A 13820-nucleotide genomic window follows, 5' to 3' on the forward strand; every position below is an offset into this window, starting at 1 on the left:
TGCTCAAAAAAAAAAAAAAATTAGTATGTTATACTAAGAGCATAAAAAAGCTAGGACACAGATTATTTGACACTTACTGGGTGTCAAACTATCGATAAGAAAATCATATATATATATGGAAAAAAATTGCTACCTGTGACGTGCAACTATGCCAGACACCCGGGTTGCAAAAACGAATACGCAGCCCCCCCCACCCCACCCCCCCCCCCACCCCACCCGCCCCCCACCCCCACCCCTTTTCTCTCCCAATCTATTATTATTATTATTATTATTTTCATGAGAACACGATTATATCACTACTAGAGAAGAGATGGATATGGTACAACTAATGATAACACGTTTAGTCCAAGCCGTTCTATCTAGCAGATGCGCTTGTTCAACATACTCCCTTGGGACATAATACAATACAAAATTCAGAATCAGTTGGAGTCAATGCCTCTTTAGCTTCATTTAGCTCTGCGTTTAATACTGAGAAGCAAAATCCTTCGCCCACTGCTGCTATATATATACTTTTGTTTGCAAAAGATGCAGTCGTTAAAGCTGCCCAACCGTAACAAACATCCCACAAAATCTCACACACACACGGTGATTAAAGATCACATAAATCCAAGAAATGTATTCAGAATTCAGTTCAGATCGTTGCTTCCACCGTTGCCGATCAAAATGGGTGCCTTCAATACTAATGAAAATGCAGTTGAATGGCATAACAGGATGCATGTAGCAGACGCCATTCACTTGAATGAATACAAATTTGAAAAAGGAGTAACCAGGAAGGGAGGTTTCATTGATCAAACTCCATGATACAAGAAGTAGATTATTAACGATCAATGAAAAAATGAATAACACAGAACCATAAAATGTACAAAAATAAACAACAGAGATTAAAAGCTATAACTAAAATATATGGATACAAAAAAAATAGCATAACTATGTTAGAGGAAGAGATGGAAGAAAAAGAATCAGCTCCAGAACTCACCCCACATACATTAGTTTCACAGATGAAGAAGTCCAGTCTTCCAATCAATATAGAGTTTCCAGTTGATGATCTCAATAACCATTTTCCTCCTTTCTATTAGGACAGGTAAAGAGACTCTTCAATAATTAATTGAGCCTCAGTTCAAAAGCAAACTTCATAATACCAACTTCTGTCTCTTTTCTGCAGAGGCAGTCTCCACCTCTACACCCTTTTCTACTTCTCTCTCTATCCAGGCATCATCATCATCATCATCAATGGCAACCACAGCCATCCTCGTAGCTCTCTCACTTCTCCTCCTCTTTAATGCCTCTCTCATGCGAACCTTATCAAAATCACTGAGGCCAACATTAACAGACACTATCTTACAACTTGATATCTGATCTGATTCCAGTATCGTTGGCTGAACCTCACCCACTTCAGGTGTATTGCCATCTTCAACAACACTGTTCATGCTTCCACAGTCACTTGCCCGACATTGTGACGGTTCTCCTTTTTCAGAAATAGAGCAATATGTCTCTTTCATGCTTGTAGACATGTCACCTCCACCAACATCTCCATCAGAACCTTGGCTTGAAACAGAACCTCCAATGGATGCACTTAGAATGCAAGATTGTGAACAGCAGGAAACTGCCTTTTCAACAACTGCAGCATCAACTGCCTTCTCAACATCTCCATTAGAACCTTGGCTTGAAACAGAACCCCCAATGGATGCACTTAGAATGCAAGATTGTGAACCGCAGGAAACTGCCTTTCCAACAACTGCAGCATCAATTGCCTTCTCACACACAGAAGGAATTAAAGGTCTTTTTTTCTGCTCCAACATCCCAAGCATCTGCTGGATAACCTCTGGAAGGATTTGAGACAAAATAAAAATGAGAGTACATTGATGCAAAAGCAACTAACTGCTGGATGGACTAAAATGTTAACATTAATATGTAGGGCAACTGGATTAAAATGGTCTCATAAAAGAAAATCCCTCCATACAGATGCAATCAAAGTATGAATGTATGATACCATACGGAGGTTTAGGAGCAAGCTTAGGAGGCTCACACGGTGTTAGTGGCAGTCCAATGGGCTGGAAATAAACTTTGGGTAGTTATATCATAGGTTGGCCTTTTATTTACTGGGGTTTCATTATAATGGGGCTAATTTATAAGCTTAAAGTGGGGTGAAGTTAATACACTGGGTTAATAGTTAAGTGTTTCGAGTTAGATTAGGATGCTAAATAACTTTTAAGGGTTTCTATTTTGAGTCTATTTTATTGAGTTGGTATAAGAGAGTAATTAAGACTTCTTTTACGAGTCAGGTTAGGAAGTTTAAAAGGTTATATATATGTATACAACCCCAATCACTTGACAAAGCCAAATGTACCACTATGCCCCAGTAAACCTCACAGCGATTTACAGTCTACCACATTTATTTCTTTGTCTACGGACCAAGAAGTTAAATTTCAGTATCATGATCATAGAATAAGAAGAAATCTGCTTCAACAAGGAATTAAGGAAAATAAAAAGGTAAATAAATATAAGAAAGGAATGTATGGAATACCTTCTAACCGCAGTGGAGAAACATCAAACTCCAACCACCAAGCTTTCCCGCTTTCTGTAGGCAACTTCACTTTATGAAATTTTGCAGCAAGGTACAAAGATCCAGCTGCTATGTAATGCGGTTTGTATTGCAAGCACAATGTTGTCCATAGCCTATATTTCCAGTCCCAATCAGATTTTAGATGTTCAAAGATAGATAACAAGAATTAGCAAGATAGTCAATAAACAAAGGAAACATAAAATAAAATAAAATTTACCAATCATTCACAAAATTCCAAGCCACTTTTACAAGGTCATTATGGGAAGTCTTTAATCTCTTTAAAGCTGCAACCAGTGGCTTATATGGATGTTGGATATTGAGATCAAATGCGATAGTTGCAAGTAGAAGTCTCTCCCCTATAACAATTAGTTCCTTCTGCTTCTCATAAACTTCCTGTACAAATAGGGAGCATAAGCCAGTTTAAACCCTAGTTAACAATTCGGCCGAATAATTCGCGAATTATTCAGCCGAACAGAATTTTTCCGAATTAAATAAAAAATTCTGACCGAATCCGAATTATAAATAAAATTTGGTAAAAAACGCGCTTTTTACTAATTTGATTTTAAAACACGAATAATTCGGGCCGAATCGAATTAAACCGAATTATTCGATCCACTTAAACAGTATTTAAAATAAAATTTAAAAAAAAAAAAAAACGTCATATATGAAACCCACGGTACCCATCACCGAAATAGTTTTTTTCTTTTAATCTTCTTCTCCCCCAAATTTCCGCCTCCTTCCCATCTTTTTTCTCCACCTAATTCTTCTATAACAATCGTACAAATCTACTCTTTGTTTCATTTCTTTCTCTTAACTTCATCAGTTCATCCTAAGATAGGGGAGATATCAAGCCTTGATGGATAATTTGAGGTTCCGGGGGACCAGGACAGATTCATATCACCGTATCAATCAATCTTATTTTATATTATTGCTTTAATTATGAAAAATTAGTGCGTCTTAGTGCAATGTGGGTCTTATGAACCCAAGCAAAAGGATAGTGAAAATTTTTTGTGGTCAATTTATTTATTTGTTTTGTTGTAGTTGTAATCTTGCTTTCACTGTTTTGGGGCCTAATCTATTTCATGAGTAGAAATTGGATTACAATAACTATTGCTTCCATCGCTTAATGACAATTTTTTCATAGTTTTTAACTTTATTGTATAAAGTAATTTGCTCTTTCTAAGTATACAAATCAAGTTAATAACTTGATAAATAAAAAATATACAATAAACTATAAAAATAATATCCGAATTTTTTGCCCGACTTTTATTTTTTTAATCGAATAATTCTCGAATCCGAATCCGACTCCAATTTTTATTTTGTCCGCTTTTTTGACCGCTTTTTTGACCGAATCCTTAAATTAACCAATCGAATTATTTCGAATAATTCTCCGCCCAAATAATTCCCGAATCCGAATTTGCTAACTATGGTTTAAACTACACAAGAGACACATCCAAACACATAGAAAAACACATCAAACACACCTTCTGTTTTATTCTTTGTGCAGCAGTAGGATCCCTCTTGTTGATTGTCTCATAAGCCACAACAACAACATCCTTCAGCAAACGAGGTGTTTCTTCAACCTTGCTTGCAAGAAACATGCATACTGAAGCAATTGTCTGGAAAAAAAAGAGTACTGTCAGTTCAAGAAGCAAGAAAGACAAACCCATCTGACTTGGAGGAGTCAGTAAGAACAAATACTCCTTTTTTCTTTTCCTCCATCGCAATCAACAAGAGAACTTGTGTTTGTGTTGGTAGGATATATGTAGTAATGTAGGACAAAAGAAAAAGCTTAAAAGCATGACAATCAGAATAGTTTCAGCAATAAAACAAACAAATACAAACAGTGATATTATATGTATTAGTACACCAAACACATCTTCCCACAAGACAGTCCACTTGTCTCTAAAGTATAAATAGACTGATTCTCTTCAACCGAACTCTCCCTCCCCCCCACTCCACACAACCTAAAAAAAAAATAGTCTTTCTTGGCCCATATTTCCTAGGTAACCTAGCTAAAGAACCGCTGAATCCCTTAAGTAAAGAATCCTATCTTAAAAACTTGTAATCTAATAGCAAAACTCAAGTTTTTCTCATGGCCTCTAAGGTTATTAAATATTAATTGTCAAGAGTAGATTTTAAATACTCTGTTTTATACATAAGTACTTTCCATTTTATCTGGATGAAACCTTTTTAACGTGTTTTTTGAATTATAGTAATGGATTCCTTATGTGAATTTCTACTGCCCAGTGTTTGATGTGATTTCCACACCAGAATCAAATGCATAAACCTATCTAAGACATAGCTTGTCATAATTCATATCACCAATAAAGACGTCAATGAAGAGGGGGATGGGGAAGATGTCCTAACCATTAAACAAAAATTACTGTACAGGAGCAGAAGATGTGTAACATTCACCTGCCATTCATTCTTTGCATGAGATTGGTGCAAATAAAACCGGTGGCATAAAATCATCGCTGTCGCAATTGTTAATTGGGGTCTGCATTATGAGCAATCATTCATAAGTTCCTTTTGTGCATAGTGATATTGCAGAAATATCTAACTGATAAATAAAGCCAGAAAATGGAAGAAAAGGTTTACATCCAAGGGAAAGAAGACGAGATAAATGCAAACAGAAAAACTCCAAGCCAGTTGGAGTTTGGACGAGAATTTTTGGAAGATGTACAAACTTTAACATTGCACAAGGCAACCAAATAGTGCCTCAGGACAATTCAGAAATACTTAAGAGTCCTCCAAGAGAAGGAAAAAAAAAAAACCTAAATAAATAATACCAACTGCAGTTTTTCATTTAGTGGAATAGAATCATGTCATGTGAATTAAGAAAAGCATGGATTTTTTTTTGTTTTTTTCTTTTTTTGGGGGGGGGGGTGGTGGGTGGGGGTGGGGGTGTGGTGAGGGGGGGAGAGGGGGGGAGAGGGGGAATGCAGCTGTTGCTTAAACTAGCCAAATAGCACATGTGTTTCCATGAAAATTGAAGCATAACTAAATGGAAAAGGCTTATGGCTTTACACTCTAAGCTTCATGCCCAACTCCTGTATAAATGAACAGTAAAACTTGCGAAGTTGGCTCTCCTTCCTATAATCAATTCCATCCTTTCTAGATGGCGAATACTCTTCTATTTCTTGTCTACTGAAGTACCATCTAGGTGCACAGCCGTGAGACCCTTCTGATGTACTCTGGAACACCACATAGGCTCCACTTCCTGTAGTCCCTTGCTGAGAAGGATTCCACGGCAGTTGCCCTGCCATAATCACCTTCTCTTCTCAAATGGAAATAAATATGTAATCTAGAACTGCCAACCAATCCCCATTTACTTTAGATTCGATTGTGGTGCATCAACCAGCTAACTGTAAAAGACAAGTAGGAATATGGTCACGAAAAGGGATCTTGTAATAAATTTGCACTAGAGCAGACAGTATAAACAATTAGATTAGATGTCCAAATTCTGACTACTGACAATGGTTGTAAACTGACAATAAAAGCAAACAGATTGGATGTCCAATCTATACTTGCACAATTGCAGTTTATGGACAGACAAGATCAAACAATTACAATCCAAGAATGAAATGACACTTGTTAATTGATGTCCCTTACACCATGACATTTTAAGGTGTGAAATTTCTTGTTGCAAATGTGAGGAACCATGTCAGTATCCTTACACATACACTCCAGTTAACAAACAAAAAATAAACTGAGCTACAGAATTATCTTAGACTTTAAATGTTTTCAAATCATGTATTGTTTCCTATAGTGAATTAGTGATTACGTCAGTTTTTTTTGGGGGGGGGGGGGAATTACCTAGATTCACTAGATTTGAAAATAAATTACAAGATAAGTAGGTTTCAAATTTATTTTACATTCATTAGTTTCAACTTTGAAAATATATTCTCAATCCCCGTAATTAGTTATTGCTTGTATGGTTCAAGAAAAAAAATAAAAGTAAACTTCCTAAAATACCCCAACCTCAATTCTTTTATTTTTATTCAATTCATTTTTAATCGCATGTGGGACCTACTTCCTCCTCCCCTCTCCTCTTCCGCCTCTTCTCCTTCCTTCTCCACAAAGGCCGCACCCTCCCTCCTGCAATCCCTTGCTCTGTAACTCCACCCAACCTGCAACCCCAAGGCCCTCCAAGAATTGACGTTGTTCCACGTAATAGTTTTAAAATTTGATATTATAAGTAGGTCGAGGTTTGATTGTCTGTGAGAGGACAGTATCTATCTCTGAAACATCTCCCTTTGATCGATCTTTCTTTCTCCTTTATCTGAGAGAGAGAGAGAGAGAGAGAGAGAGAGAGAGAGAGAGAGAGACACGGGTACCTTGCATCGGAATTCAGTAGCAGCCCAAGCAGGAGAGGAAGAAGTGGTTTTTTCTTCCTCACAAACAGCGTGTGGTCAGGAGGGACAAAAAAAAGGCCCAAAAAGATGCCGGAGCTCTATGCGTTCTCAAGTGTGAAGGTACTACCCCCCCTGGCCGCCCCCACTTAACTCCCTTACCCCCGCCAATCAGCAGGTTGGAATCGGGTGGGTTTCTTCATCTCAATCTTCACCGAGTAGGGTACCGAGCAGCGACCAGAGCACATCAAGGGTTTTTTTTGTTGTTGCGCAACTTTTATTGTTTTAGTTCTGATTAAAAAGAGATGAATGTGAGCTTAAGGTTGGATGAGAAATTTGGAAGGCTTTGTACTATTTTTTGGATTAATTGTCCGGAGATGGGTCCTCCTCTGACGAATGATGGTTCCTTTTGCTCTGTTAACATCTCATCTTATAGTTTAACTGAGATTTGGCCATTTCCCCTCAACGGAGTTGGTGTTGCTGAACCTTGGTTTTTTCTATTCATCTTTTTTTTTATCTCTAGCTGAACCCTCTTTGTATGTTGATCTCTTTACAAGTTTATTACTCTTGACTTGGATTTTGTTGCCCTCACCTATATTTGAGATTTTTTCCAGCTTCAAAACAGTTCTGATTTAAAATTACCGTAAACTCTTCAATGTTTTTGGACTGGATGATGATTCTTGCAATGTTAATGAATTAGGATTGAAATCAATTATTCTTGATCTGAATCATAGTTGTCAAGGCGTCGCCTAGGCGACGACTAGGTGTCCAGGCGGTTTGCCTGGGGCCTAGGCGACAGTTGCCTTGTTGCACTGCATGTAGGCTTGTGTTTTTACCCTTATTTATGCCAAATATCATTTACGTAAATGAATTTCATTTACTTAAGATATTATTCATAAATAAGCAAATACCCCCTATTTGAATCCAATAAAAATAGTTTAAAAATCGAATTCCAAAATGATAAAAAGTCAACCCTCCAGTCCAAGAACAAAAACTAGATTTTGGTTATAGGTGCAATTTTCAACTTTTAAATGCTAGGGTTTTTCTCAACTATGAAAATTTTATAAATTCTATCATGTTAAAACATTGTTAAAAACCAAAAGTCCGGTAAAATAATCTTTTGTTTTGATAATCATAAAATTATTTTCATTCAGGCGATTTTAACAGCATTCACGCACTTAAAATTAAGTTTGACCGGAGCATAACTTTGTCATTACAAATCAGATTTAAGTAATCTTAGACTTGTTAGAAAGTTGGTTTTATGTTATAAATAATACAAAAAATCTCATGAGTCAAACTTATTATAAAACAAGAGCATTTATCTAAATATTGATTTCTTATAACTTAATATGACTTAATGTTAATTTTTTATGATTTAATATGGCTAATTGTTGATTTTTAATGACTTGATGTTGCTTAATCTTTATTTTTTATGATACAATGTATATATAGCTTACTAAATAATGTTAGAAAATAGGAAAATAAAAAATAACACTTGGTCGCCTTGTTTGCCTTAAACCGGGCGCCTTCTCGCCTAAGCAGTTAGACAACCTTCCACCGCCTTGGTTCGCCTTAGAGCCGTAACAACTATGATCTGAATAATCGGGATTCAGAGTTATGAGATATAATCAACGGGGATTCCTCTAATCGGGTGGGTTTCCGCATCCCTACATCTGAAATGGATCGAGCAACAGGTTGGGTTTGGGCAAACATCCGCAGCCCTAGGATGCGTTTTGGCCACGTGTCACAATCTTGTGCTTCACTGCACCTCACCGCACCAAAGCCTCCCTGTAGATGATGTTTTTCCGCTGCAGGTTGGGGTGGTTGGGGTATTTTAGGAAGTTTACTTTTATTTTTTTCTTGAACCATACGAGCAAAAACTAAGTTTGGGGATTAAGTAAATATTTTCAAAGTTGAAACTAATCAATGTAAAATAAATTTGAAACCTATTTATCTTGTAATTTATTTCCTGATCTAGTGGATCTAGGTAATTTCCCCCTTTTTCTTTTTTCCCATTCGGAATTTCAGTTAGCTACCATATCTCTAGTTTCTCAATATTTTTCCAATAATAATAAATAAAGATAAATAAAAATAAAAAACCACCATACACCTTTCATGTTCAAAAGGCTAGCTAGTTTCAACAAAAAAGGAGAGCAGTCTATCAATTCCACAATGCAACCATATGTATGCCCCATGTCCAGGAATTGGGGGGGCGATTTTAGTCCCACATCGGTCGGGTAGTGTGTGGCTACTAGGCTTATGACCCTAGGAAGGGCCTATCCACCCTGAAGTTTGGGTTTGGACTGGATGTCGTCTAATGGAATCAGAGTGGGTTATTTGGGCACGAGCCATGTGGGGTCAAATTGTGGAGCTCCTACTTCATCTCGCTTTTCGAACCTCTTCATAAAGGCAAGAATCTCAGTGAGAGCACCTTGAGTCTCTTCCATGAACTTGTCATATTTTGGCTCACCCCTCTCAAACCTGGCCTTAGTCTTCTCAGCCAGTTCACAATATAATTTATGCAACTCAGAATTTGTGATGTGACCTGCCATGATTAGTAACAGCTAGAAATTCGACTCTAATACCAATTAATGCGGATCCAGGGTTGAAGAATCCTTTTTTGGATCGTTTATGGGCCCACTATTAACTAAATCAATTTCAAAGAGAATAGTGGTGGTTTTTTGAAAATTCAGGAACAACTAAAGCCCTTAATAGTGTAGGGAACAAATAATGGGGTCAAATTGCAATAAATTTGAAATTAGTGGGGTATTCTGGAATTAACAAAGGGAAAGGAAATATTAGAACACAACTTTTAGAAAAGAGGGGTTGAGTTGTATAACAGAGAAGTTGGACCTTTAGAATCAAATAGGAGAATAGCCCTTCTTCTTCCTCACGACTCCAATAGAACCAGTGGAAGACCTATGCTTGTTTTGAGTGAGAGAACTCATTCAACTAAGCTTTGTTCTTTCCGAAATTTCAGGCACCAAATCTTAAGACCTAAAGCTCTTAGAAACACCCAATAATAGACCCTATAATCAGGTAATAAGTTCAAATTATTGATTGGGGCAGATCTGGGCAACGATTCTCAAACCGACCTGTTGTGGTTTCGATTCTCACCGTAGGAGTATCACAGGAGCCTAGGAGCAAGGGTTTCAGTCACCCTAAGATGAAGATTCAAGCTTCCAGATTTGAGACTGAAAGGAAGAGTATCAAGAGAGATCTAGTTCTCTATTGATGTTGTCGAAGAATCACTCAAACAGAGGAAGAGCAATAGTAGCAGAAATCAAAAGCAAAGGAAAATAAAACGAGAAATAAAGAGAGAGTAGAAGACAGATGTTACCTGAGATAGGAGAGGGAATATCCGTGAAGGAAAGAGAGATACGCACAGCCCATGGCAGCAATCAATTTCAACTCATAAAACTCAATTTCTAATCCTTCGTGAAACTGAAATAGAGTTCAACTCAAAAAAAGAAAGAAAACAAAAAAAAAGTATGATGCTAACTCTATCTACGACTCTAACAAAAAATAAAATAATAAAAAACAAATAAATCCTAATATAAACGCATCACAAGTTGACAAAATAACTCAAATAAAGAATGAAAAAAAAAATCCCTAATTATCTCGACACATAACCGCATCAAGAAGGCATCATATGGAATTCAAATAACTTTGTTTCCTCATAAAAGATAGAGATAAGAGCATGCTTGCTCACACTGTAAAACATAAATGGCATGGAAATACAGCCATTCACTAAAACTACATTGTAGAAACAAGAAAACAATGTTATGCAGCATTTATCAAATATACCAGCCACAGACTCAACAAGAGTGAAAACACGTAAGAAATGAGATTAGATGACCTAGGTCAGAGCAGTAAACGTCAGTTGGCAAAATACACAAAGTTTGGGAAGGGGTGGAAAATTAGAAATCCTGTACTACAGCATCCAAAATAAACACACTCTGTCCATACAGGTTACTAGTAATTTCTGCTGAAATAGTTTCCCTTCACCAAATATTTGTTGGTTCAACATCAAACTCAGTTATCACCAAAGTTTTCTGCCATTTGCTAAGTGAGAACCATGTAAGAATGCATCTTGTTTTATGACCTTTGGAGTAATCACCAGTACCGAATTATTAATTTGGCAAGCAGAAATTTGCATTCCACTAGAAGCTTCTGCCTCGACCAGTGTAAGGATAAAGATTGGAGAACGCATACGTGGAACGATGTGTATACGTCCACGCCTTGGGATATTCCCCTTCTCCTGGTAAGGGGGAAATATTTTCCCCCTCTCCTTCGAGAGGGAGTCTTTTACCTCTCACATGTCTGCCTTGCAGGTGATGTCTTCAAACTTACTTGACGACTGAGGGGGCTCGGGAAAGCATGACTTTGGAGTCACCACCTAGGATTTAGGGCCTAGAACCCTATAGGGGAGCCATACTCCACGAATTAATGACTGGGTTAGGGAAAGCTAGGTTTTGACTGGGTTCATGCCGAAAATCTTTTTCCTTCGCAAAAGAGAGAATTCTAGCTTCATCCTTGCCCGTAATTCATCATCGTCAGGGAAGGGGGTGGGGGGGACAAAATTAGGTGTCTACAACCAGTGTTGAAAATATTTAGATCATGTATAAAAATGAGAAAGGGGAATGCTAAATGCAAATGCAGATCTAGCACGATAAGGCCCAATATAGAAAAATATGGCTTGCATTATGGAAGGTAAACCGATCCTATCTTTTAGGATTTCATCATCTATATCTCTAGGATCCTAAAAACTATGAATCTTTTTCAATCGTGAAAGGGCTCTCATTAAGTTGTAATATGTTTTACAGAAAGCTGGACAGGTGTCCACTTAATTCCAGCTTCTTCGTTAAGTTATAGTTTCTATTTTAGTGTCCAATGTTTAGAAGGCTGGATCTAATAAAGCCTTATTGGTTCTATTTTAACTAGCTTCTATTTTTTTAGAGCCCAAAGTTGTAACTTGCAAGGGAATTTTAGGCCACACAAGGAGGGTTGCTTCCATGTTCTTTCTTATCCTATAAATAAAAGAGAGGGTGATGCAAATCCAATGTTCCAAAAACCCGGCTTGGATCGCTTATGGGCCCACCCTAAGTAATAGGCTACAATCAAATGAAAGCAATGGCAATCTCGTAATTTATTGGAGGCCAAAATCAAAAGAAAAGGGAACAAAGGGGGAAAATCACGTACAAGGTGAGATGAGAAAAATTGGAATTGGAAATAATTTAGTGGAAAGATATAATCAAAAAGAGGATGGTATTTTGGAAAGTCGGAGAAATAAGGCCAACAAATATGGAAACATGAAAGAAAAGTTATCTTCTTCAGACTAGGTTTTAGGTGTTCAAACTCACCTAAATAGCCTCAGATTGATTCGAAATTCCAGGCGAGGGAATTCGCTCCAATATTCTAACCGAATGCAAGTCATGGCAGCTAATGGATCCACAACTAATAGAGATTTAAATCTCTGAATATATCTCCGGCAATACTATAGTTTCAGATCTGAAACTTTGGCTGCAATCTCAAGATAAAAGAGGGCTTTCAAAATGAGATTCAAGGGCTCGAATCGCCCTAGGGTGGACACCTCACACCTAAAAACCATTATCCAGGGGGTTCCTAGCTAATATATAGGGCTGCAAGTGTCGCCCATGGCAGGATCAGGGAACGAAAGCAGATAGGAAGAAGCAGAAATAAAGATGAGGAACATGGTGAGAAGGAGAATACATGGAAAGAAGAAGTCGATAAGAGAGAAGAAAATAGCTGCAGAAAATATCCCACAAGGGGAGGATGATACAACAGACCGATGGGGGACGAGAGAAGAGGTCACACGACCTTGCTGCTATCATACCAACCCAGTATCATGAACCATTCAAACTTCCATTCATCAATCTAATCCCAGTCGTTGGGTACAGGCAAGTTTATAAAGGGAAACAACTCCTAATCCTAATCTAAGACTGAAATTAAACTTATCAAATCTACCACTAATTAGCCTATAATAAACAAAACAACAACAAACTCAACCTTATCCCAACTATATGGAGTCGGCTACATGGATCCGAGCAAAGAAAAAATATTAAAAATAACAGTAAAAAGAAAGAACACCACAACAACATAAATACTCAACAATATCCCACCTAAATGTGGTTGGCTACATGGATCCTAACCCTCCAAACAGATCTATTTGAGGTCATACTAGGGTCAAGACCTAAACTATGCATGTATTTTCTCACTAGGAAGGGCTTGCGAACTGTTTTATCTTGGAGGCTGATTTCCAATAACCTAGTTTGCACCACAGGCATCTATATCTTAAAGAGAGTAACGGGTAGCACGATTCAGCCCCAGCGATTCCTTAAGGATCTTCTTGTGTTTTCAAGTTTGTGATGCCATATATGGTGTTTATCGTTAACGTGATCAACTGGGTTTGTCTATGGTACAAAATAAGTATTCATTCCCCTGTTTATATTCTGTAATATTTCCAACAATTTTGCATTAAATAGAGACAGAATCAGATATATCTTAATGTCCTATAACTCTCATCACATTTAACAGTGAATGTTGTTGTCCAAAACCAACAACATTAATTTCTTACCGCATTGTGCGAAAGGAAACGACTATGAGGTAGTTTGATCAGGTCGGAAGAAGGTTTACTCTTGCCAATACCACACATTTTCGGAGAACTCACATAAGACGCTCCCGAAACCAAAAACTAACAGGAATCTATGAACGTGAAAATTGATCAAAACCCAATTGACACATAACTCGACAACAGGCAATTATTAGGCAAATCCAATTAAACAGCTATCCGTGATCCTTAAAACAGATTCTGCTTCCACTATATCAAGATACTTCGAGGAAAAGACCCCCGGAGGGAGAGAGGGGGGAGGGGGGGGGGG

The 13820-nt window shown here is 37.5% G+C and overlaps 1 protein-coding gene across 5 annotated transcripts in view; it reads right to left on the minus strand.

The window, feature by feature from the left end:
• LOC122075406 (cyclin-T1-4-like) overlaps positions 1–13820 on the minus strand; it is a 15186-nt gene that overhangs the window by 966 nt on the left and 400 nt on the right. For 2 of the 5 annotated variants that reach the window (XR_006139244.1, XR_006139243.1), the window contains exons 2-7: positions 5594–5931; positions 4982–5063; positions 4048–4182; positions 2781–2956; positions 2525–2676; positions 977–1822 (exon numbers count right to left, since the gene is read on the minus strand). Coding sequence is in view for 3 of the 5 variants with exons in the window: in XM_042640425.1 (XP_042496359.1) it covers positions 1131–1822; positions 2525–2676; positions 2781–2956; positions 4048–4182; positions 4982–5063; positions 5594–5832 (1476 nt within the window). In the remaining 2 variants the exon portion in view is untranslated. Of the gene's footprint in view, positions 1–763; positions 1823–2524; positions 2677–2780; positions 2957–4047; positions 4183–4981; positions 5064–5593; positions 5932–10258; positions 10363–13820 lie in introns of those variants that run through there. The other 3 variants (XM_042640425.1, XM_042640424.1, XM_042640426.1) reach the window with 3 other exon arrangements.

The sequence above is a fragment of the Macadamia integrifolia genome, chromosome 4 (assembly GCF_013358625.1).
Source record: "Macadamia integrifolia cultivar HAES 741 chromosome 4, SCU_Mint_v3, whole genome shotgun sequence".
Taxonomy (NCBI): domain Eukaryota; kingdom Viridiplantae; phylum Streptophyta; class Magnoliopsida; order Proteales; family Proteaceae; genus Macadamia; species Macadamia integrifolia.